General features: G+C 48.8%; 1 protein-coding gene across 2 annotated transcripts; it reads right to left on the bottom strand.

Annotated features, from left to right (window-relative positions):
• Nucleotides 1-16,889: 16,889 nt before the first annotated feature.
• Nucleotides 16,890-23,663, bottom strand: LOC134042718 (histone H3.3A). 2 transcript variants are annotated; one of them, XM_062490487.1, is made up of 4 exons: nucleotides 23,519-23,663; nucleotides 21,945-22,099; nucleotides 20,018-20,171; nucleotides 16,890-17,540 (listed from the first exon to the last, which is right to left on the bottom strand). In XM_062490487.1, the coding sequence occupies exons 2-4, from the start codon at nucleotides 22,070-22,072 to the stop codon at nucleotides 17,412-17,414; spliced, it is 411 nt and encodes a 136-aa protein (XP_062346471.1). In that variant the 5' UTR covers nucleotides 22,073-22,099; nucleotides 23,519-23,663; the 3' UTR covers nucleotides 16,890-17,411. The 2 variants fall into 2 exon arrangements, with proteins under 2 accessions (XP_062346471.1, XP_062346472.1); XM_062490488.1 differs by lacking the exon at nucleotides 23,519-23,663 and having other exon boundaries at nucleotides 21,945-22,375.
• Nucleotides 23,664-25,898: the final 2,235 nt, after the last annotated feature.

Genomic DNA, 25,898 nt, shown 5'->3' with positions numbered 1-25,898 from the left:
ACAGGGAGCTGCTGACATCGTGCCATTAGATGGGGCTATAGTTAAAGAGTAAGGATTTGTGTTTCAGACTCCGAGTAGGACTTCCCGGGGTTAGCAGGTAAATCTTGGTCATCCCTACCTTGGTCTGATGCTCTGAGACAAGGGGTGGGTGCTGCTGAGATGCAGAGGCATAGAAGGAGGGAGGGGAGTCCCACAGAGTCAGTGGGAAGCTGTAGGTGGGAGAAGTTACAAATTTCCACTCCTGGTGTTGCAGAATTTATCCACCACTATTCCCCTGTAACATCCCTTGTTTTTCCCTGGTGTAATAGATCATGGGAATGGGAAAGACCCCTAGCAAAGGCAGGTACCTGGTGCTAATCTGCCCATGGGCTCCTTTTGGCTGACAGAAAGGGTCTCACCAGCTCCTGGCCTAACCCAGAGAACTGTCAAGGCTGCCATTGCTGGATAAATGTTTAGGGAAAAAAAAATCCAGCCGAAGACTTTGAAGCTCCAAAATAATATTAATAATTCCCTGGGGGAACCAGTACCTCCGTGGCACTGCCAGGGGGGATGAAACAGGGAGCAGGACTTGCCCAGAGTTTCCCAAGCCACAGTGAGACTCCTTTACCACGGGGCCATCCCATTCCTTTTGTCATGCAAGCTCAGGTGCCTCTGTGGTGCTGGAAGAGATTGGAGGCAGAGGAGCTGGGCTGGCCCTCGTCCCAGCAGCATCGGCATCTCTCTTACCACGGTGGGAACTACTGGACTGTAAACCACAAAACCAAACAGCAGGCACGACCATTGGCCTCCTCCCTGCACAGACACACTCTGAGTAGCAGAAATTCACTTTCCAGCATGTAAATTGCTGTCCCTTTGAGGACACGAGCACCCAGGAATAGCTGCTGCCAATGCTGTCAGAAAACACCAGGATTTTTGGCAGCTCCCACATTCTGTTATTCGTGGGAATAAAGGCATTTATCCAGGATGAGAAGAGATGCCCTCAGCCTGCACCCAAACCCACTCTGCTCTCCCAACACCTGAATGGGAGGACATTCAGCAGAGCAAGGGCCACCCCAGCCTCTGGGAAGGATGGATCAGGCTGAAGAAAGCCACTGTGCTTCCCCAGGACAGCCACACCGGTGCCTGGCCATGCAGAGTGCATGGGGCATCACCAACACTGGAGATCACAAACCAGCCCTTCCCATCTTTCCAAAGCATAAAATACCTTACATGCCCCAGAACATGGAAGACCAAGGCTGCTCGAGCAGGCAGCACACGTGCCTGCCTGAGGGGGGTGAGCAGGAAAAGAAATAGGAAGTGGAGACAAAGAATTTCCGCAACATCCCTCAAAACTGCTTCCTGCACGTTGGGAGTCAGGAAACTCTTGCAGGAGAGATGCCCAGCCCAGGCTGAGCAGGGCCCCAAACAGCCCCTGGGGAAATAGGCTAAACACAGGGAATTAGATGGAAACTCGAAGCCCACACCCACAGTAAAAATCCCATTTGATGTATCATGAATCCTGGATTTGGGAATGGCAATTAGACATGCACTTCACCTCAGAAAACAGGTGGACCAAACTCTCCAGGATCCATCTCTACATCCCACCTTAGCACAAAAGCCCCCCAACAGCCCAGTGAGGAGTGAGGCACCAGGAATGCCACTGATCCTCTGTGAGCCTGGAGGGACACCCTTAGTTCAAAGCTCCCCCTTTGTTCCACGAGAAAAAGAGAGACAGGTTGGCTACTTGTGGATTGAGAAATGTCACAGTTGGATAAATAACTCAATCCTAACCCAAGAGGCAGAAAGGCTGGAGCCCCAGGGGATGGTTCTAATTCCTTGAAGTAATCTGGGTGGAGCTGGTGGCTGCCTGGTGCAGCTCACTCCATCCCATAAGTGACGTTTTGCATGCCCCAAAAGCACTGCTGACCCATGCACAGCTTTTCAGCCAATTGCAGACAGTGTTTTTCCTGCTTCCATGGAAAGTTTTGGATTTAGCTGCATTAGGAAGCAAAGCTGCATTTGTTTCCTGGCCTGGACTTTTTTTTTCTTTTATTAGATTTCTCCCCATTTTGTGGGCTATTTGTTTTGGGTTCTTGCTGGGTTTTGTAGCTGGCAGCCCCCCAGCTCAAGGCTGCAAAATGAGAAGATTTCCTTTGGGTTGGTTAAATAAACCTCTTCCTATCACAAGGGAGCATCTCTCACACGTGGGGTGGGACCAGCCTCTGTCACCAAAGACAGGGTGACACACTAGGGCACTTTGACATGGGATTATGCCCTCTTCTTCCCCTGATCTGTTTGGCAGTAGATGGTTAATGCCTGCAGCCAGAGGCATTATGTAGACTTCATTAGACAGCTCATTAGTTAATCATGCTTGTACGTGTGATTTCTCCTGTCCCCATGCATGTGACAAGGGAAGCTGAGGAATCCACGGGAATTATTTAAATCACCCACGTCCCAAATTTAAATACCCTGACAGGCAAAGAAGTATTAATTCATACAACCTCATAGCATTCTCCCAGTGTCACTACTGTACTCCAAAATATTAATAAACCCCAAAGCAAAAATGGTTAACACTTTAGCCACTTAGAAAGGGGAGGGGGGGGGTGCAGGGGTAATCATTAATTTGTCAGGAAGATGACAAGATCATTTACATCACCAGAAAAGCAGCTCATTAAAGCTGCCCTCACACAAATACTTGACCATGCTTTGTTGGAAGAGCAAAAAGCAAGGGGGCTGATCCTGACAGCAACTTGCTGCAGGGTTGCAGCAGGAGAGTCACAGTTCAGATGAGAGGGAAGGAACAGCAAGAGGAAGGGATCTTCTGTTTAAAAAATCTAGGCACAAGTGAGAGAGAAGACATTGCAGCTGCTTGGCTTTACCCAGCCTGCTGGGCAGGATGTGCCAGATGCGAGCTGACGAGGTTTTATGGCTTCGAGATGTTCCCCTTCACCTTCACACAGTGAGTACCAGAGAGGATCAGTGGGTTTCAATCCCATTCCTGTGTCTAAAGATGCAACTGGCCCCAGGTGAGGGAATCCCCTGCAGCACACAGCCCTGCCTTGTTACCCCCAAGGCACCCAGCCATGCACACAAGGGACACGAGAAGAGGTGAACCACATCCTAGAGTTCCCCCCAAGGCTTTACCCAGGGACTGAGGGACACCTCCAAGCTTTAATTGTCGGGGAAACCTCTAAGGGTTTATTTTAAACCTCTACTATCTTAATACATAATTCCCTGATGCTGGGCTTGTGCAGATTTTCAGCAGCCACACTGCACTCTGGTTACACACTGAGCACCCAAGGAATGCATTTATTTTTGAAGGGCACCACATCGCCTCTCTAGTGTTCAGTGTAAGGGCTCTGACATCCTCAGGGAAAAGAAACTTGAGAACACAAACTTCCAGACACAAATTATTGTGCTACATTCCCCATGCATGCAAGGAAGAGGAGCAGCCCCAAAGCAGCCCCCAAAAAACCACTCTCAGCCACGACTTGGATGCCTGCCATGCAGAGAGGACCTAACTTTGCTACAGGTGCCAGTGGCACTGGGGAGGGGGGAACCAGGTGCAGATGAGCACTTCCCCACTTGATCACTTGTGGGGGGAATTGGGCATTTACTGTTTTTATATGAAGCTGAAAATCTCCCCTTCTGAGTGGCAAGAGGTGTCAGTAGGGTCTCTGGTGTTCCCTGTGGATCCCAGCACTGTGCCAAGGATGTGCTGGGATGGGCAGGAGATGGGCAGCCAGCTGGGAACCTTCCCTGCTCCATTTCACACCCACACTTGTGATGTTTGGCACTGGGCAGCACAACCCATCAGGGAGGCAGGTTGGATGAGAACAGCAGAGATCCCCTCACACAACGAGGAATGCTGAATCCCTGAGGACAAGCCCACAGCCTCCACTGCAGCTGCTGTCTCAGGGCTGGGCTTCCCACAGGGCACTGTGATCGGCAGAGGGATCATCCCAGGAGGGTGAGTCTGGAAAAATAGTGGATTTACCCTTGTGACTGCAGAGCTGCTCAGGCCTCACTCTATGCACCCACTCAGGTCCCAAATTCCCCTGTGGCCCTATTGCCTCCCCTCTGTACCCAGTGTCCCACCTCCTCCCAGAGCATTCCCACCAGACCCCTCTGGGATGCTGTACTGCCTGGTTTTGCTGGGAGCTGTTCAGTACCCAGGAGGAAGAAAAGAGAGGGAGACTGGAGTCCTGGTGAAAAATATGATGGCAGCAAAGTGCTGTTATAGCCACGGCATGGAGTTATTAAGGAGAGGCAGGGAGGGGTAACATCTTTTATAGGACCAATTTATGGTGTTGGGAAACAGGCTTATGGGCACAGCCACTCTCTCACAGGAGGATGTATGTGCTTCCTCTCAGGCAGCATCCATTAAAGGGATGTATTTGGACAGGGTGGTGAGGAGCAGCAGCACAAAAATCCTAAAATAGACATGACAATGTATCTTTCTGTCTGGCTCAGCTTCCACAGGAGTTTCTGCTGCTCCTCCAGCAACTTGCCCAAGGAGAGGGGCTTCCCTCCAGCACCATACCCACCTCCATCCCAAAGCTGACCCAGAGTGGTGGGCTCAGGCTGCAGAGCCATTCCTGCCATCCAGTTCAGTGATCTGTCCTTTCTGGAAGATTTATAGGAACACCATACCCCTCACACAGCTTCCATGATTCTCATTTCCCCTTGTCAGCCTTTATATTACATGTGTATATTCAAGTGATGCCCCTACCAGGAAATTTTGCATCCAAGGAGTAGGGAAATTCCCAGGGAAACCCAAATCACACGGCAGGAAAATCGGGGGGGGGGGGGGGGGGGGGGTGGGAAGTAGAGGTGATAAGCGCTAAATTCTGACTTAGGAAGTCAGAGAGACAAGTGAGTGAGCAAACACAGGTGGATGGGAATGAAAGACCATTTTTGTCTGGTCTCTGAAATCCTGTCCTTTGGCTATAGAGCCAGCTTCAGCTGCAGAAGGGAGATGGGGCAGGGAAGGGACTGGGAAGGGACTGGGAAGGGACTGGGAAGGGACTGGGAAGGCAGGACATCGGCAATACAGTGCAGCTGGAGGTCCCTACAGCAGACTGCAGTCCCCTGGGGTGGCATCCAGATTTTTATTCCCAGCTCTGTCCCACTGATCTGTATAATAAATTGTAGAGTTTTAATTTAAATTCTGGTCCAGTATCTGTGACTTTACACCCATTCCTTGCTGCTGCCATCAGTTCCTGCCCATCAGGATGTGCCACTCCAACACAGAGCACAGCAACACCTTGACCCTTGTGCTCTCACATGAAATATTTGGCATGTTCCCTGCCATGCTCAGGCAAGCCAAATATTCTTTCCTTTGATTTGTATCAGACACACCAGCTATAAACCTCATTCTCTGGCCTCTTGTTTTCATGTGATGAGACGAGCTCAGAGGAAGGCAGGGATCCATCTTTCTCTGTGCCGGGTAGCCTCAACACATCTGCTGAGCAAACATCCTCAGTTTCTCCCCTTGTTACACAAAATCACCTCCCAGCCCCATCCCCTCCTCCTTTTCTGCCCCAGTTGCCATTTTCTCCAGGTGAGCTATCAGTCCTGGGTGCTCAGATGGAGCTGCAGTGACCTTGGTGTCACTCGGTGCCAGGCAGGTGCTGGGATGGCCACTGCCCTCAGAAGGGCAAGGGCAGAAGCTCCTGTGAAAACCTCCCCTTGGACTCCAGGTATTCCACACTGTTGGGAATGGAGCCCTGTGCTCCATTAAATCACTTTTTTTTTCCTGCACACAGGCACTCTAAGACCTATCTGAATTGACTCTGAGCCACAGGCAGACTTTGTTCCCATGTGAGTCTTTTACCCTCATTTCTTTTTGCCTTATTGCTAGAAGAAAACTGCCCAAACTGCCCCCATGCACACCAAATAACCCCTCCTTAAATTCTTCAGAACCACTGCTCCCTGAATAGGTGCATAATAGCAGGAATCATTTTCAATTACTTTAGAAAAGTGATCAGTTACAGAATTGTCACAGGAAAGTTTGGGTTGGAAGGGACCCCAGAGATCATCCACTTCCAACACCCCTGCCATGGGCAGGGACACCTTCCACTAGACCAGGCTGCTCAAAGCCCCATCCAATGTCACTTTGAACCCTTCCAGGGATGGGGCATCCACAGCTTCTCTGGGCAACTTTTCCTAGTGCCTCACCACCCTCACAGTAAAGAATTTCTCTCCAATATCTAACCTAAAACTACCGTCTGTCAGTCTCAAGCCATGACCCTTTGTCCTTTTACTACAGGCCCTTACAAAAATCCTTCTCCAGCTTTTTTTTTTTTTTTGTCTCCTTTAGGTATTGGAAGGTGCTGCAAAGTCTCCCCAGAGAATTTTCTTCTCCAAGCTGTCCCACTGAAGGCACAGCAAAGTGAGCTGACTGGGGAGAGGACTTGGACAGGTTCCCATGGGAATGCTTCCCACATCCTTGCTTTGCTGTGAGTGCAGTACCCACCGTATTGGCTGGCAGCACATTTCTTCTCCCTGCAGCTATGCCTCTGAAGCAGCTCTCTGAGTGGATGCAAGACTAAGGAGAAGCCTTAAGATAGGGGACACCTCTTGTTGTGATGGGAAATTGAAGCATTTACCCCAAACAGCCTCAACCCTTGTCACTACAATGGATGCTCCTTGGGTTTTTTGAGCAGCCAAGCAGGGGAAACCAGCCTGATGCCTGTCATTCCAGCAGCATCCTGTGAAAGGCAGAGGCTGCCCTGAGATGTTTTCTGCTGGAGCATCCCACTGTGGTTACCACTGGGTTGCTGCTGAAAGGAAAACTTTCCTTAGGAAATACATGGATTGAAGTGGTTCCTCTCAGTGCTGGATTTATTCTGGAACAGCTTTAATAGGGCACCACTGCCCTTCCTTTTTGTTTCAAGAAACACTCAGAATTCCCCAGCCTGCTGCACAGATGCTCTGCTCTCCAAGTAGCCATTGTCTATAATTTTGACCACTACACAGAAGTAATTTGTGCAGTTAAAACAACTTAAATGGGAAGACAAGGAATCATTTTAACAACTGTTTGCATAGATGGAGGTGGGAGAGCATGGCTAACTTGGAAATGGGAAAGCTGACCTCTCATCTGGAGCACAAGACTGAGAACTTCTTGCTCTGCTCCTCATGTGTCAGATGGAAAGGAGCAAACCACCTCTCCTTAACTGTGTCCAGCCCAGGAAGAGTAGTGTTTATAATCTCCCCAATTAACTAGAGCACATCTACACATTAATTATCTCTTTGTGCCCAGTTATTCCATTTATAACCCTGATTACATCCCTCTGTCCATGGGACATCTCCCCACCACTGCTGGCTGTGGGTGAGGGCAAAGGTGTCTGGATGGATGCGAAAATGGAGCCAAGATGTCTCAGCTCCTTCCTAGGGCTGCATTTCTGCCACAGAGATGCTGTGTAACCTTGGAGAATAACAACAACAACAGAAGATAATAATAAGCCTTTCACACCGGGCAGTTATGAAAAATTGAGCTGCTTCTGAAAGAAATAAATAAAATAAACAGAGAGTAGCTTGAAGGAGAGCTAAAGTGGTCAGCTCAGCTGCGACACAGCCCCATAACCCCCAAGCTTCCAGCATATTCTCCTGCATTTCTCCAGTGCCTCTAAAGGATCCTTTCTGCCCATTCCCTCTCTGCAGCTGGAGCCAGCCTCACACACACCCAAATATCCTGGGAGGGAGCATCCCTGCAATCCAGCCAGCAGCTCCAGCACAGCTGCCCGTGCCAGGTTTGCAGCCTGGCGTTGTGAACGCAGAAGCTCTGCGAGGCCATCACTGGCTCCTGGGGAGGAGAGAAAATAATCTTCTCCCTTCTCATTTCTGACTGCCTGAAATGAGGTCTGGAGACTGAACATCTGCTAACGTGCCAGTCAGGCAGGGACACGCTCCCCTGGTTTACTGCAGAGCCAGGGTCAGTCGTAGAAAGCGAGTTTCCATGTGTAGCCTGGAGACACACACATGGCCCTGGCTTCCCAGCTGGAGCCACAGCAGGGCAGGAAAAGGAAAGAAGCAGAAAGAAAAATGGGGATGGAGACTGCAGCAGAGCACCCACAGAATGCCTGAAATCATCCAGCAGCCCAGCTCCTCCAGTGGCACCTGGTTGATGCCTGTACCAGCTTGGAGTTAAGCCTCTGCCTTCTGAAAACCAAGCCTGGCATCACCAAGGTACAGGGGATTCATGGATGACAGTAGAAATACAGGAGCAGACAGCACAGCCAAGTCCTTTCAGCAGAGCAGAGTGATAAATAGAGAGCAAACAGCCCATTGCATGCTAATTTCCCATGAGGATCAATTAACTGTAGTTAAAAAATATATTTTTAATGTCATAGTCTTCAACTGTCACCGGCTGATTGCAGTCACAGAGCGGAGCCAAAATCCTCAGTCAAAAATGTTGGTTCCTCATTAAAAAAAAATAAAAAAAAAAAAATTTGGCAGCCAATATCAGCACCAGGCAGCCCTGTACCCAAAAGAGACCCAGGAACCAGCACCGGGGACACCAAGAACAGGCCTAATACCAAAAGAGTGTTGTGACATTTTATTAAAAAAAATATGCTTATTTAGCCACCTCTAAATAAGGTGGGTGTATTTCCCACTGTTTGAATCTGTTCAGCTATGGAACAACATCATTATTAACATTTTGGTGAGTATTTAAAGCAGCAGGGAGCTCAACAACGTTGCTGAAAGCTGATTTCCATCAGCAGAACTGCACTCCTCTCTGAGCTTCCCAGGAGAGACTTCCATGGTCCCACCTGAATTCCTGCTCTGCCAACAGTGGAACGTCATTTCCAGCTTTCAGAGGACCTGTAATGGGAGGGGGGTTCGTTTCAGGAGCTAAATCCTCCTCTCCCCTGTAAATCTCACCTAGTGGTTGCTGGCTCTTTGGAGCATGTTGCAAATAGTTACAACTGTCCCAGCCACACTGCAAAGGCATGAAAACCTCATTTTTAGGAGAGAAAACAAAAATCCAGAAGTGGTGTAGCTTGCCCAGAAGAATTGAGAAAGTCACTCTTGGGGCAAGGCTGGGAAGGGAAATCCTGCTCCTGGGCTCACAGAGACAGCTGGGTGTCGATCCCCAGTGCTGACTGGATGCCCTGTCCTCAATTTTCACTTGAGTCTCCATCACAATTTTGCTCCACCCTGTGGTTTGTTGTACTTGGTCCTGAGTTTATTTGATATGGAAACACTTCCAGCGTGTGCTCTTCCTCAGCTTGTGAAGCCCTGGTCACAACCATGGCATTGTATAAATACCAGTGGGTAAAGGCTTGGTTAATTCTATTTTGGTTGCCTTCACCCTGAAGCTATAGCTCAGCACCTTCATCCAGGAGCTGAGATTTGGCACCTTGATCCAGCAGCTCCCTGCACTCCTGGGATGCAGCAATAGGTACTCTTTAAATCTCCACATTACCAGGATAAAAGCAGCTGCAACTCAGGACCAACATATCATAATGAGGCCAGGAGTGATTAGCACCGTGCTACATCCTGAGGGCAGCAGTAGTACCATGCTGCTAAATAAAAGCAGTTCCATGTGTTGCCAGTCAACTTACAATAGACCTTACCTGCTCTCTGCTTGCTTCGCTTAAAAGTGAGCTGCAGACAGTGGAGCCATCTTCATCTATCTGGCACTAAAACCCATAACCCCTACAGGTTTGCTATCTTGAAGGGAAACCACAGCTTTGTGCAACCCCAAATCCAGCCAGGAGCCTATTGGAACTGGACATTTGCTCTGCCATTGGCTTTACTGTACCACGTTCCTCATCTCCCTCACACACAGTCTCTGCAAGCTGAAGGCTGAGGCAAACACCTTGAGTGTGAGCTGCCCTGCAGAGCATGTGCTGGAATCCCAGTAGGATGGAAGACTGTGGGAGAAACAAAATTAATTTCCTTACATTTAGTAGAGGAACGCCAAGAGAGAAGTCATCGTTAGAACTGTGCTGTGTCTGTCTCAAGACTGTGAAGGTGGCTCTCAGAGGAGGTGAGGAGAGCTCAGGACAGGGCAGGTAAATGTAGGGGAGGGAGAGAAGTCGCTGTTCTATGCGTTGCAGCCCTTCATAGCCCGTACTGTAAAGAAAGTGCCTGGGATGGCCTCTGGTGGCTGTGGTCTGGGTGATAAACATGAGCTTCACAGTTTGGTTGGTGCCATTTAAACAATGTACATCAGTAAAAACGTTTCTTCTTTCTGAAGAATCCAAGTAACTTTTGCCACCCAAAAAAAAAAAAATACAATACAATATTAACAAGTAAACCTAGGGCAACATACCTTTAACAGTCCTACAGAAAAAAAAATACAGATTTACATATACAAAGATAGAAGCAACCTTACATCGTAATACTCCATTCCTCTCCCTTTGTGACGTTGGTATGAGACTGAGGAAATGTTTTCTAATATGTCTAAATATATAATTATCATAAATATATTATAATTTAAACATTAAAAAAGCACCTTCCTAACCTCACATGCTTAAATAATAACATATTATTATGATATATTTTAGTATGCACATATATCATTACATACAACTCACAATAATATATTTACAATAAATACATGTATATATAACGCTATTTTTATTGTGGGTGGGGGGTGCACTGGCAGGAGAGGGAGCCTCTGCATAGGGAAGACCCTCTGCTCTTTTCAGGCAGGGAATGTGGTACTCCTGTCTTACAGGGAGTAGGGCTATGGATGTGCAGAGAGGGGCAGGGTGGTGCAGCAGGGGAGAGAAGAAGATTTGTGGCAAGAAGAGAATTATGGCTCTCTGACATGCAGGGACAGCATCCGAGTCACCGTGACACGGAGTTTGAGTGACCCAGGCTTCCTGGGCTCGCTGTGTTCCTTCCATTCTGGGAGCACATTCCCTGCCTGCACAGCATCCGGGGCAGCAGGAAGGCCAGGGCAGCCTCAGGAATAATGTGCCAAGGCTGACAGCATCCTGGTGTTAGCGCTGCTGTATTTCACAGGAGCTCTTGAGGCTCAGGTAAGGCAGACCGGGGGGACAATTTGGTGCCAGCACAGCAGTGGAGCCAGAGCAGCTCCTCCTTGGCAGGGCAGGAGCACATGTGTTTCTATGGAGCTATTGTGCCCCTGCTCCACGATGCTCCTGGGTGCCCTGCAACCCCTGTCTGCACCCAGAGCCAGAGTTTTCACATTACAGAGTGGCTGCTGCACTGTTTGCTCTTCTAGCAGTAGCCAGGATGGCTGAAAAATAGGCTGCGTGCTGTTGGGAACTTGAAAGCTACCCTATTAGCGTTTATTAATTTATTGAATAAACACCAGCAAGGTTAGATGCTGTCTGTGGCTTTGGCCTCTCCTTTCCACAGCGTTCAAAGCAATTACTTTCATGAAAGCAAATGGTCCATTTAGCTGGAGAACCTATAAGGCAGAAATGAGATCAGATTCCTGAACAGATGTGCCCTCCTCTAGAGGGATTCAGTGTCTGCGAGGCTTCAAGATGACACCAGGCAGAAAACATCTCTTAACTCCACTATGTTTGAGCTGCACAGCAGAGCTGGAGGTTTTATCAAAGGGTCAGTCCCACCCTTCAAAACAAGGACCATAATTTTAAAGATTTTCATGTCCCAGGGAAGGGGGGAGAGGAAGGATTTCTTTCTCTTGGGGATGAGGATGGCATCACCATAAAGCCCCTAACCCGAATCCACTAAATGAGTCCCTCTTCCTCAACAATGCAAAGAAAAACACTTTTGCTCAATTTTTGCACACACAGACCCGAAGAGGGGGCTGGAGGGAGCCAACAGCTACTGCATGTCAACACGTTGTGTAATGCTTTCCCTCGGCTGGTGCTGTGCTGTCTCAGGAAACACCTGAGCTCCCCACCCAGCTCGTTTCCAGTCCTGTCGGGAGCAAGTCACAACTCCCTCGTGTCACTTCAGGGACTGCTCCGAGAACCAGCGCTGCAAACCACGGCTCAGGTCGTGCCCTGGAAACACGGCAAATCCCTCCTGGAACAACAGACCTCAGCCATGCCAGGAAGACGGCGCATCCATCGACAGCAGGATCCCTCAGACCAACACCTGGAATTGCTCCTGTTGCTCACATCTGCTTGGTGAAGTCCCAGCTCACCCTGTGTTCCAGCGAGAGCAACACAATCCAGCCCCGCCGTGCTCCAAATGCTGCCCACACACCCAGGATCTGCTGAAGAAGCGTCCCCTCTTCTGAGCATCTTGCCCTCGTCCCCGGGGGGATGCAGCTGGCACAAAGGAAAAGCCATCATCGCCAGCCCCTCCGGGCAAAGCGCGTCAGCAAGGCAGCACGGGGAACTTGTGCCGCTCCTGCCAGCTCCCTCCTCTGCTCCAGAGCCAAGCCAAAGCCCGAGGTGCCTGGGATCCGCACGCCTGAGCCTGGCAGCTCTCCCGTGCCCCGAATTAGCCGGCACTGAGGTCGTTTGAAGCGGCTCCAGCCTTCAGCTGCAGGGACACGCAGCCCCTCAGCCGGGAGCCGGTGCTGGGGCCGCATCCAGCTGGGATGCCCATCCTGCCATCCCCGGCTCTGCCCGCGCTCCTCACGGCCGGCATCCGCGGCCATGTGTTCACCTGGCAGCCTTCCCAGCCCCGGGCTGCCTGACAGGGGCTCAGCTGCCAGGTAGTGATGCACTGAGAGAGGGAGGGCTGGGAATACTGCTCCTTCAGGCTTCCTGCTCCTCCGGTCCACGGGAAGGAAAGGAACATCTCTCACCTGATGATGACGGCCGGGGTTGTCTCAGCCTCTCCTCAAAGCAGGCACAAGATGAAGGCGGAAGAGAGAATATACCCCTCACCAACTCAAGAGATGCTGAGGAAAACTAAAAGGAGCAAATCTAGGTTGGCAGGAGTGGAGAGCAACTGCTCAGGAGGCAAAGAATGGTAGGGGCAAACCCAAGGGTCAACATGTGGGGTTAGCTCTCACTCAGTCTGGGATGCACAGGCAAAAGACGTCTTCCAGATGGATTTTGCCTGGGATGTTTCCGTGAAACAGCCCATACACGAACACCAAGAGAAGTGAGGGCAGCTCCACTCAGGCGAACAGGGTGAGAACCCTCAGGCCCGATACCATCGGGCGACACAAGTGGTTTCCAGAACTGTGGGGATTTTTTTTTTTCCCCAGGATTTTTTTTTTTTTTTTACTTCTTAAATCTTTCTGACATCACAGGAGCTTTCAGTAACATAAAGCACCCCTGCTGCTAGAGACCCTGCTGTGTGTAATAGTCAGCCCGCAGAAAGAGATGAGGATGCTGCTGGCAAGGGACAAAACAGCAGAGAATGTGAGCGGCACATCTCAAACCATGAGCTACATACAAGCCTACAAATGTGTTCTCAAGAGAGATGGACAGAAAATCCAGGCTTATAGTCCACTGATGAGCAACTGTGATGTAGGCTTGGAGAGCACACACACCCTGTCTTTGGCCTCAATTTTGTTTTTTGTGAGATTTTACTCCAGTGTCCTGATCTTTGGTGTTACTGCTGCAGAGGGACAGTAATGAGCACCATCGAGGAAAAAGCAGAAAGCTTCAGCCTGGGTGTGATGCAACTGAGAGCATTCTCAAGCCTCAGCATTGTGCAGTCATTTCTCAGAATTAGGCAAGTCTCTTCATTTAAAATAAGTAATTTCTTGTATATGTATTTAGTTGTGATCATGTAGCAGGTAATATTCCCAGGAAGGCAATCAAAAAGTTAGCTTAACAGTCCTAACAATCCCTTTTTAACACTACTATTGACAGATGTAAAGCTTTTTACACACTTGGCTATTTTTTTGACATTGTATTACCAAGGTCAAAAGATCAAAGCCTCCTCACAGAATAAAAAACAAACAAACAAACAAAAAACCCCACAAGCAAAAACATAAACAGTGGTTTTCTGTTCCACAAAATATTTAGAGGCCAACATGCCATAAACAGGTCTGCAAAATCCACTTAGGGCAGAAACATCACTGAGGATGATTCATTAAACATATAAGACACAAGTGAAAGCTGAGCAAAGAGCTCCCTAATAACCTCCTGATCTGGACCGGGGGGGAAAAAAGAACCCAACAACTATCCTGACACTTGAATTCCTCCCCTTAATTCCAGCCTTTGAAAACAAATTTATGAAAAGTGTTATTAAATTCTTACTCCTATGAAGGCCAAGAAAGTCATGTGGTTTTCTGCCAGAGCAAGAAATAAAATTGCAGTGAACAAATTATTTTACCAGAACATTGCCTGCATTTTATTAAACCTTGAATCGTAAAATTAAGCTCCAGATCTTCAGAGCAAGTGGATATGAAGAGTCAAGTTCTGGGTAATCGACCAAAAATGGTGACATAGTGAGTATGGGTTTGAGACACACTGGTTTCAGTCTCATCAAAAAGTGGAATCTGGTGCCTGGATTAGGATCACCTAATAGCTACTGGCAGGTGGAATAAAGGGCTGGAGGAACAGGGTCAAGAAATGCAACACTAAAACATAGTTACACTAATATTACTTTATATTCAGCAAGTTACTTTCCTAAATAAAATCTGGAATACTGGGTTTAAACTCCGTGTTAGTAAAGCTCTCAAGAACTGCCTGTTGAATTCAGTAAAGCCACACAAGAGGGGATGATCTTGCGTCTGAAATTATTTGCCACTACATTAATTTTTGGCTCTGGTAAGCAAGTTGGCTTTTTGTGTTGCTGATGCAAAGCAACCAACTTAAAAGGAGGTTTTGTACTTATTCTGGAGGAAATTTTAAGTAAATACAGCTGCCACAATACAAATATAAAACAGAGACCTAAAAACCAACTTACCAAATACACATGATAAAGGACTTCACCAAAATAATTCAGAATTTGGGCTGTGGACATACATCAAACTATGTCCTAAAGAGATGTTCAGCTTCTGAATATGACTGTAACTAACAAGGAGCCAACTTCACATCCATCCCTCCCACCCAGTACAGTTAAACTGCTCCACAGAAGCACACCCACAGGACCAGAACTTGTTTCTGGTACTCAGGAGCTCAGCTGTAGCTGAACTGCCCAGGAAACAGCAAAACTGGGGGAAAAGAGAGGAAAAAGAGGTAAGCTATTTTAGAAACTGAAGTTTTTGGCATTGATACAGGCACAGACAGCTAATCACTAACAGGATTCACCTAGGCATCTCTAGGACCACAACTTTCAAAAAGGCCAAGTTTATCCCTATGATGGAGGTAAAGCACTACACACTAAAATGATGTCATCTGCTCAGATTGCCGATTCCCTTGTCTTCCATTAGGATTTCCTCTGCCTTGAACAATTTAAATGCACTGTCAGTTAAACTGGGATATTCTTCACTCCAGTACTCTCAAATAAAAAGAACTCAGTACTTCATTTGAGTACCAAAATCTCAAGATTCGGTTTCCTAATATTCCTAAGGAAAAATAAAAAAAATTCCTTATCAATACTTCAATTCCAGATTATTTAATAAAAACTCCCAGCCTAATTACCTGTTCATGTAGGTGCTTGCTGCACTTCTGACTGATAGGGGAAACAGAACTCTGAAGTACAGGACAAAACAAGTAGTTAATTATAGTGAAATGCATCAATAGCAAGTTAAACAGGCTTGTGATCTAGTAGACAGAAGTGACATCTCAAATCAGCTAAATCTCAGTTGCTCACCTTCTATATTTCTGTTGTTCTGGGTGCTCCAAGACAAGTCTTCCTTAATTTTCAGTTGATAGCTATGAACTGCTTGGTATCAAAAGGATGTGATCACATTTTGTCTAGCATTAGTCTTGCCTATGACAAGCTACTCCATTTAAATAGACTTTACTTTGCACAACTCTGGCAGACAGCATTCATTACCAAAGCCGAGCAAGTTATGAATAATGTGATTTATTCTGTAATTTTTGGATCTCTGTTCAAGATACCAAAGCAGATAATATATCTTTATTAATCCTCTTTGGAAATCTTCAGACAAATTCACTCGTGTTCAAAGCTCACTCAAAACCTCTCGAAAGAAGTTAACAGCAAATAAGCTCTGCCGGAGCCTCAGAATGGAGGTGAAATCTGTTCACCGCCTACGTTTTTTCTGTGGAGCTCATTTCATTATCTGCAAGAGCTATTAAGAACTACAGCACATAACTCGTTTCCAGACTGGTCTGCCAGAACCCTTAAACAAATTTCAGGGGGAAAAATTAAAACCAAGTTTTCACAGGACTAAATTTCAGCAGTAAATTTCTTCACATGAACTTTCACCAGCAACTGTGGACAAATATAAAAACCCAGTAAGTTTCAAATGCATGATCCTGTCCAAGTACTACTTGTGTGAAGAACTGTAACAAAAATGGTGCAAAAGTGTCTTTCAGATTGGAGTGTACAAGCTGAAACTAGTCACATGTGGACTAAGCTCTCAAAAATGCCAGAGGGTGTGACTGAAACAGAAAGGTAGTCAACCAAAAAGGGAACATCTACAAACCAAGAAACTAACAGAGTGAAAAAGGGTAAAAAAAAAAAAAAAAAAAGGAGAACAAAAAACACCCAAGAAAAATAAAACCCCCAAACAGAAAAACCCAAATCACTACATTCTACCACTTATACCATATTAGAAAAACATGAAAATCAGAAATGCTTCCAAATTCAGCACTAAATCAAGTAAGAATGGAATCTAAATGACAACAGATTGCTGCTTCTTAGCACTATAGCTTAGAGAACTCAGCTCAGCTCCAGACACTACATGGTATGATACTCACCAAGTTGGCTTTTATGTGGAGCAGACAAGTTTTACACTCTTAAAAGAACCTTGCATATACACTACTTTAGCCAAGGCAGTATCCCCAGTATTTCCTAGATATGCTCCAAGGAATTAGGCCATGTATTGAAGAGCAAAAGGGGAGGGAAGACTGATCACTTTTTAATCAATATAACCCAAGTGTATTATTTAAAAATCAAGACTAAAAACAGTCATCATTTAATGTATTTTAATAGCAAACTTACAGGAACAGCACAGAAGACAGACAACATTAAAAACATGTACTTGCATGTAGGACAACTCAGTTAGAAAAGTATAGTGAATGGATGGAATCTACTGTATGATAAAAATGCTACAAACACCATTTAGTTGCCATTGATAAGAAATTTACTTGTTTAAAAAAATCCAAATGCTGGCATTGTCCAGAAAAATTTGACAGGTTTATTTATAATTTTTTTATAAAGTTGTTTTGGTGAACAAGTTTCAACAATTAATGTTTTTATTCTTTTGACCACATTGTTTCTTTTTATGTCCCCTTGTTTATATTAAAAATCCACACACAAATGAAAATGGAAAGAAAACTTGCCAATACCCAATTCTGTCCCCTATTTTTCCACTTGCAACCATATACTTAAGGTACCTTTTAACCCCATGGAAAAAATATCTAACGTTCATTACTACCAATAACAGGAAGAAGATTTTGCTTCGAGAATGACAAACCCATCGTGGTGAGGTTTTAGGCACGCTCCCCACGTATGCGGCGTGCTAGCTGGATATCTTTTGGCATGATTGTGACACGTTTGGCATGGATAGCACACAGGTTGGTGTCTTCAAACAGGCCAACCAAGTAGGCTTCACTTGCCTCCTAGAGTGGAAGAAAAGAGGTAAAAATTTTTTTTACTCTCTGAGCACCAGGAAAAAAAAAAATCATAGTTCAGAATTAAAAGTACAGCATAACAACCCATTAAGTTGAGGTTTTGATCTTTATTACTCAACAAATATCAAAAGTTCTAGATTTTCAGAAATGAAAAGCCTCCCCTCTCTTACAACATTTTATGTCTCAAGTAGTGCACTGCTGCCATTTGATAAGGACATCCTCCAGAACACAACAGAACTAATACTCCCATTGGACTCTCACAAGACAGGAGTGGGTTAAATTATTAGCAGGTTAGTTTGTTTAGGAAATTCTCTTTTTAAAGGCTGGGTTACACTGTTGGAGGGACTTGTTTGCTGCCTCTTCCAGAGTAAGAGTCACTGAGCATTAGGTGAAATTGGCAGGTGCCAGGGAAAAGAAGAACATTCCTTCCCAACACAAAGTTCAAGCACACGCCTCCTTCCACAAATACTGAAGAGGTGGCTTACCTCAAAAACTAGCAGGGAAAAAAATATACCAAGAACTATTAGAAATAAGAGAACACCTTTAGTTCAGGAGCTCCTTGAACCATGAAAACCAGGACGTCAGGGAATTACCATCACACATTTGTCCCATTCCTGTACTTTCTTCCTGCCTACCTGGGGACACAGCACTGGCCCCCACTCACAGAAGGCTCTCACTTCACACCTGAGAGAATCAGGGGCAGCACAAGAACAGTGCTGACCACAGTGGTTTTCCCAGTTACTGAACAGCTGCAGACAGGACTCTGTGTTAGACAAATGCTCAGCTGGACCAAAATATTCTCCTGACTCACATTAAGTTAGCTGCTGCTAAACCCAGCCACAGTAATGGTAATTGTTTAAACACTTCTGGCTTGACATGGAATTCTAACACCTATCAGTCTCCTAGGAAGCATCTTAGTATGCCAGTATTGGACACAGAAAAAACTGGGATGAGAAGGTGGGAATGATGGGGCTCAGTCACAGAAAGGAGAGTGAGGGAGGTCACCCTTTCTACAATACACACCAGAGAAGAACTTGTGTGAACCACTTCATTGCCAGGAACTCCAAGAATCAACTTATTAGGTTCAAAGATCCTGTTTTTTAAACATAAAATCATCCAATACAAAGAAAGCAGACAAGGACTATGGTATTACTAAGTAATTTCATTTGCAGTAGGATATGAGAGTCCCTAATGAAGCTTTGTCAAATCACTATGTGAAAAGTTAAGACACTTCACCAAATATCCATGCTGGCACAAACAACATGGTACCAAAGGGGTTAATTTTTTCTTTTTAATTTTTTCATTTTTTTATTTTACTTATTTGAGTTTTTTTTTCAAATATGCAAGCAGAGCACACTAGGAATTGTATGTGACCAAGTTCTACACCAACAATTCCTCAATGCAAAAACAGAAACGTTCAAACCAGGAGCCTTCTAAAAGTGTTATTAACTACTAAATTTTAATAGGCAGTTCTAGATAAAGAGACACACAAATAAGCCTCAGGATTTAAGAACAAATACACAGACTAACTAAAAGCAAAAGCAGCAACTCTGCAAACACACACAGGCACCTTTTGAAGCTAAGCATATGCCCAAGCTTATGGGCTCTCATGGCAAATGTCTTGGCCCCTTATCAAAAGGAAGTCATTAACTAGAAAGAGACCATTTTGTCTGCATGTCAGACAGACTACAATTACAGAGATGTTCTGGAACAGCTAAAAGAACAGTAAAGACCTATCTTTAATCAGGAGTGTCTTTTATCACAAGAGGGAGATGTCTGCACAGTAACACCCGAGTCTTGTGGGGAGTCCTAACACAGATTCAGGAATTTGGGCCAGAAAGAGCAATTAATACTATTCTCTTTGTATAATCTAAATCAGTTACATAAGTAATATATTAAAAAATGTGTTCAGCATCAACTACATCCTAGGAAAGCAGCTGTTTCCCTAACCGTGCTTAGATGTCAGTCACTGGGTTGCTCTTCTTTAGAGGGCATCTGAGGACACCAGGACCTCCCCAATAGGACACCCCAGAACCTGCCTTACACAATGCTCCCTCCCCAACTGCTGAGCCCGAAGATGGAGGAAACGTGTTTTTCTTGAACATCTTAAGCACTGTTCTAACAAATTGGGGGCTATTTAAAAAAAAAAAAAAAACAAAACACCGAAATCAATTCACCCCCCACAAAGCCACACTTATAGGCTCTGTAGGGAGCTGCTGAGCTGCCCCCGCGCTGTTTTATCCTACGGTACCCACAGGCATTCCCAGGTCCCCGTGGGCAAGGCGAGGCTGAGGTGCGCATCCCCCCCCCCACCTAGCGGTGCGGGCCACGCCCACGGCGGCAGTCCCACCAATCAGAGGGAGCCCAAACCAACCCTGGAAACAGCCTGGCCAATGGGGGGGGCGGGGCGGAGCTCCGGGGGCTCCAGGGGATCCCGGCTGGGGGGCACTCCCAGCGACGCTCACCTGCAAAGCACCGATGGCAGCGCTCTGGAAGCGCAGATCTGTCTTGAAGTCCTGAGCAATTTCACGCACCAGACGCTGGAACGGGAGTTTGCGGATCAAAAGTTCGGTAGACTTTTGATAGCGCCTGATTTCACGCAGAGCCACAGTACCCGGCCTATTAAAATTAAATGCAATTAAAAAAAAATAGTATTGGAAACATATTCTGCATCACCTTAAAAACAGGGGTCCGTCCTCCAGACTAAACCGACCACCATACACTTCTGTTTTCCCTAGGAGAGCCCCAGCATTTACAGTACAAAATCAGCTCTGCTGGCAAAGGGTCACTGTCCTCTCACCACCAATCTGTGCCAACTTCCACTGGCTTCAGCAGGGATCCCTCAGGCAGACTCCCGAGGCTTGACTTCACCAACATGCACGGTCCACCTGGGGCCAACACACCTCAGTGCAGACGTGGAAAACCACAAAGCTGCCCCGAGTTCAGTCGTATCAAAGGTACCCTTCCAGTGAGGAGCACCCCGATTTTACAGGAAAACCGTCTCTTCTTCTCTACTGTCAACATTCACAGAACCAACAAAATCTATATTCTCTGTTACACTGTCAGTCAAAAGTATCCAGCATATTTCCCCACGTCAGTTTTGGTGTCAGAATGACAAATTCAGATTAGCAACATATGTTTGCAAACACGATGTCCATCTGCGAGATGAATACCGCATTTATTTCCGTGGAAGCTTTTTCTTTTCCTGCTCCAGCTTTATTACCTTTCTCCCAGTTAATTAATTCTGCCTCACACCTAGAGCAAGAATCACAGAGTGGGTCAGGTTAGAAGGGAACACGGTGGGTCACCTGGCCCAGCCTCCTTGCTCAAACATGGTCATCGCAGAGACGGTTTTTCAGGATTGTGTCCAGATGGCTTTTGGATATCTCCAAGGAAGGAGATTCCACAACCACTCCAGGCAATCTGTTGCAATGCTCAGTCACCTTCACAGTAAAGTTCTTCCTCACGTTCAGGTGGAATTTCCAGCGAATCAGTTTCTGGCACCACTGAGAAAAGCCTGGCTCCATCCTCTTCAGACTCTTTGATATATTAATTAATCCCCTCTTGGCCTTTAAGATTAAGTCCCCTATTCAAAAACCCACTTCTTCCCGTTCCACATTTTCCCCAAGGAATACCTACACCTAGCCCAAAAAAACCGTCCTCCAAACTGAAGCACGACCGCTGCCTCTCTGCACCGAGCCAGGACCGAAAAAAGTCAGGACTTGGGAACTGCGTGACAGCTCTGCCCTAACTCCACTCCGGCCCGGGAACGCCAAGGCCGGGATTCGGGACGGGCGCGCTGGGCGGTGCGGGAGCCCGGGCGCATCCGCGGGTGCGCGGCTCCCTCTGGCGGCGGCTCCGCGCCCTGCAGGGCCCCGCGCCCGCCCAGCGCCGCCGCCGGATCCAGCCCCGCGAGCGGAGCGCGCAACGCGCCGGTAACAATAAACTTGGCGGCGGCGCAGCCCTGCTGCGGCCTCTAGATAACCGCGAGCACAAAATCGTACAAATTTAAAAGAACCGCCGAGCCGCGTCCGCCGCGGGGGGAGGGGTGTCGATTTTGTAGTCACCAGCACCGGAACGACCGGAAAGCGGCTGATGACAAACGCCGGGGGTCGGTGCCGCCCTGGGAATTTCTGGTTATTTTCCCGGCTGCCGGGGACCCGCGCTCGGGGGGATTTTTTTTTATTTGATTTTTTTTTTTTGTTATTCTGCCGGCAACCTCGGGGATCGGAGCGCGGAGGAGGCGGGGAGAAGCGCCCCCCGCCCTTTCGGTCCCGCCGGGTGGGGGGAGAAGGAGGGATTTTTTTTTTTTTTTTTTTTGGGGGGGGGTGGGGGGGAGGGGGAGGTTTCCCGGTAGCGCCCCGCGGCCGCCTCTGCGCGGCGCTGCGTTACCTGTAGCGGTGCGGCTTCTTCACCCCGCCAGTGGAGGGCGCGCTCTTGCGGGCGGCTTTGGTGGCGAGCTGCTTGCGGGGCGCCTTGCCACCGGTGGACTTGCGGGCGGTCTGCTTGGTACGGGCCATGCTCCTGCCGACGTCGCTGCCTTACACCTGCCGGGGGGAACGTGGGCAGGTGGTCGCCCCGCTCGGCGTGTGCCCCCCGTGGCACTTGCCCCCGGGGCGAGCGACAACGCGGCCCCCGTCCCGCGCGACGCGTCCCTGCCCGACCAGCCCCGAGCGCCGAGCCCGAGGCGGCCGAACGCCTCCGACGGCCGGCAAAAAAACCCAAAAAACACCAAAAAAAACCACCAAAAAACAAAACAACCCACACCAAAAAAAGAAAAAATATAAACTAGAAATTAAACGGAATATTAAAATACAGCTTTTTTTTTTTTTTCTTTTTGCCCACGAATTCAACATCAAAGCGGCGGCGGCTGAAGCCGAGAGAGCCGCACGGCAGCAGGCACGGAGAGGCGGCTGTCGCCTCCCCCCCCCCCCCCCCTCCGGCCACCCGTCACCTGCCAAGCGTTTGCAAATACCGCCCGACAAACATCGGGGGGCCGGCACGGACCCGCTGCTCCCACCCGCCGGAAAACCTGCTCCGAAACTGCGGAGCGGGGGCCAGCGGAGCGGCAGCCCCCGCCGGCCCTCCCCGGGCTGCCCGGCGCTCGCCGCCGCCGCTCCCCGACCCGCCGGCAACCCGGCATTTACCGTGCGAAAAGGAAAGGGGCCGGATAAAGTGCGAGAAAGCAACAAACTTTGTTTTCGGGGGGTTGTTTTTTGGGTGCCGTCTTTCTCTTTCTGTGTAACTGCTTCCCCGAGAGCTGCCTCGCTCCCAAGCGCCTCTCACAGGCAAACTCAGCTCCCAGAGCCAGAACAAAATGGAAACAATCACGAAACGCAGCCCTAGTCCTTTTGCAAAGGAGGAAAAAATAAACTGCAAAAAATAACGCCAAAAATATTGCCAGGAACTCCAAACCATGCGGGTGCAGATGCAAGGGGAGGCAGAGGAAAAGTTTGCACTCGAAAACCAAAAAATTGCGTTGCGTTTGGGTCGTTCCTTCGGCGAATTTCTTTCCCTTTTTATTGTTTTTTATGCAATAGGAAAAAAAATATGGTCGGTGACCAGAGAAAAGAGACAAGATGGTGAAGCTGAGCAACAACTGTGGGGAGCAGGGGAAGGAAGGCAGGAGAGTTACCCTAGGCTGGCGCGCGGCTCCTCTTTGCGCCCGCTTCCCAGCCCCGATCCGGGGGATGTCGGGCTGAGGAGGCAGCTAAGGGGCTGGGGAGGCGGCTGGTGGGGGTCTGGAGCGGGGGCGAGGGGAGCAGAGGGGGGCAACGACCGCGCGAAGCGGGGCCGGGGGTGCCGGCGGAGGGAGCCGCTCCGGCTGCGCCGGGAAGGCGGCGCGGCCGAGAGGAACCCGAGGCGCCGCCGCCTCCCGAGCCCCCCAAAAGTTTGTGGGGAGGGTCGGGGGGCAGCGGCGGGGGGCGTCGGGGCGCGGGGGGCGGCGGGCGCGGCGCCAGACTTACCCCGTCCGCTGGGCGAGCGCGGCTGCCGTGCGGGAGGGAGGGAGGGAGGGATGGAGGGCGGGCGGGCGGGCGGGCGCAGGAGGAGCCGGAGCTGCTGCGGCTGGAGCTGGCGGCGGCTCGGAGCACAATTGAAAGATGGCTGACTGGCGAGGGACGGCCCCGCGCGCCGGCCCCGCCCCCCGCGTGCCGGCCCCGCCCCGGCCGGCGAGCCCGCCAATGGCGCACAATGGAGGGAAGGCGCGGCCCCGCCCGCGGCCCCGCCCCCGCCCCGTGTGTACAAACACAAAAGGCACGCCGCGCGCGCGAGGGGATTCCCTGTCCCCGCGTCCCCCCGGCCAAGGCTCCCACCCCCCCTCCCCTACCTCCTCGTCCGCCGCAGTCGGTCCTGCTGGGCTTTGGGTGGCTGCTTCTCGCTTTGAGGGTCACCGTGTGGCCAGCAGGAATAGGGGAGTGATTTTTTTCCCCCGCCGCGTAATCGGCGTTGGTGAGGCCGCACGTGGAGTGATGCGTCCGGTTCTGGGCCCTTCACTACAGGAAGGATATGGAGGTGCTGGAGTGTGTCCAGAGAAGGGTAACGGAGCTGGGTAAAGGGTCTGGAGCATTCATCCTACGATGAGCTGCTGAGGGAGCTGGGCTGTTGATCCTGGAGAAAAGGAGGCTCGGGAGTGACCTTGTTGGCTCTCTACAACTCCCTGAAAAGAGGCTGTAGCCAGGTGGGGACTGACCTCTTCTCCCAGGCAACCAGTGACAGGACAAGAGGAAATGGCTTCAAATCGCACCAGGGGAGGTTTAGCTTGAACATTAGGAGGAATTTCTTCACAGAAAGGCTGACTGGACATTGGATCAGGCTGCCCAAGAAGGTGGTGGAGTTACTGTTGACTGGACATGGAACTTAGTGCCGTGGTCTAGTTGTGACAAGTGGTGTTTGCACAAAGGCTGGATTCAACGATCTTAGAGGTCTTTGCCAACCTAATTGATTCTGTGATTTTTTTTTTCTTTACATAGAAGCAAAACAAAGAAAAGTCTCCCTGTAAGCTGGCCCATCAGAGCCCACCCAACAAGGATCTGCTGTGGAAGGGCCATACTTGGTCCATAAAATGAGAGCCGAGTGTCAGGAGGGGGCTGCTGGGGACACTTCTGTCTCAGAAACACACTGCAGGCATGATGGTTCACAAGGAAAATCTACTGTTGGGGAAGGAAAAGGAGTCTCATTTCCTGCATCAGTGCTGTTCCCACTGTTTGGAGTTTGAAATGCAGCTATTGGAAAAGCAACTGTAAGTTTATCACTGTCATCACCAGCCGATCCCAAGTGGTTGTATCAGCTGCCATGATGTTTAGTGAGAAAAATTGCTGTTTATTTTCTATTAATGTCAGTATCAAAATGCCCTGGGGGAAAGTAACCTGCACTCTAATACAACTGAACAGCCACTGGCAATTGTGTTAAGTGCATCTCAACTGCAGAGTCGGATCCTCTGCTCACACAAACTGGTGCCACCATCTTGTCTGCCATTCAGGCATTAGCAGGAGCCATATTTGATTTGCAAAATCTTTATTACAGATGATGATGTAATGCAGCTCTGTGTGGAGACACATCCAAACTACCTCCAGCAGCAGAAGTGGTTTAGCCATGTGAGCATTCATTTGGGGCTAATCAAACCTGACAAGAGTGTTATCGTGGGCAGAACACCCTGTTAAAATAGATATAGTCTGCATTAGAGCTCAGATAAAAACAACGGGCTGCAGTACACAGACATGACCAGGCATGCCACACGTACACCTCTGACCCTACAGTGAGTTTATGAGAGGTGTCTGTCAGGAAAGAGAAATCACAAAGGATTTTATTTATACTTACAGAAGTATCAGTGGATTGATTGATTTTTCTATCGATAGTATTTTATGAGAACAGCATCTTACTGGACAGTCAGAAGTGGACTCTGAGCTGTTCAGTACTATACAATAAGAGTATTTGCAAACGCTCTGTAAACTCTAAAGCCAGGCACCAAAATTGGCATCAATTCCCCACAAAACACAAACATCCCATGATGAGCAGCTGGAAAAGTTAGAAGAGGGCAGGACTAGTTCCCAGGCGCAAGAAGCTGCCCGGAGGTTAAAAATCCATCGCTTGTCACTGTCAGCTTTGGCTCTGCCCGCTGCCGGAGGTGCGGAGGAAGAGGCCGCGCTTCCAGCGCTCTCCGTCCGGCTGTTCCCGCGCCCTTCTCCCGCAGGAGGAGCTGCTCCGCCGCGCTCCCCGGCTGCGGCCCTCCCTGGCGGCCTGGCGTGACCGAGCCCCGAGGTCACCGGCGGGGCCGGACCCTGCGCCGGGGCTGCCGCGGGTGGCACCGGACGTGCCCCCGCCGCCATTGGCGGGAGCGCCCTGGAA

Source organism: Cinclus cinclus, chromosome 3, assembly GCF_963662255.1.
Source record: "Cinclus cinclus chromosome 3, bCinCin1.1, whole genome shotgun sequence".
NCBI classification, from domain to species: Eukaryota; Metazoa; Chordata; class Aves; order Passeriformes; family Cinclidae; genus Cinclus; species Cinclus cinclus.
This window is presented reverse-complemented; position numbering and strand designations above follow the sequence as displayed.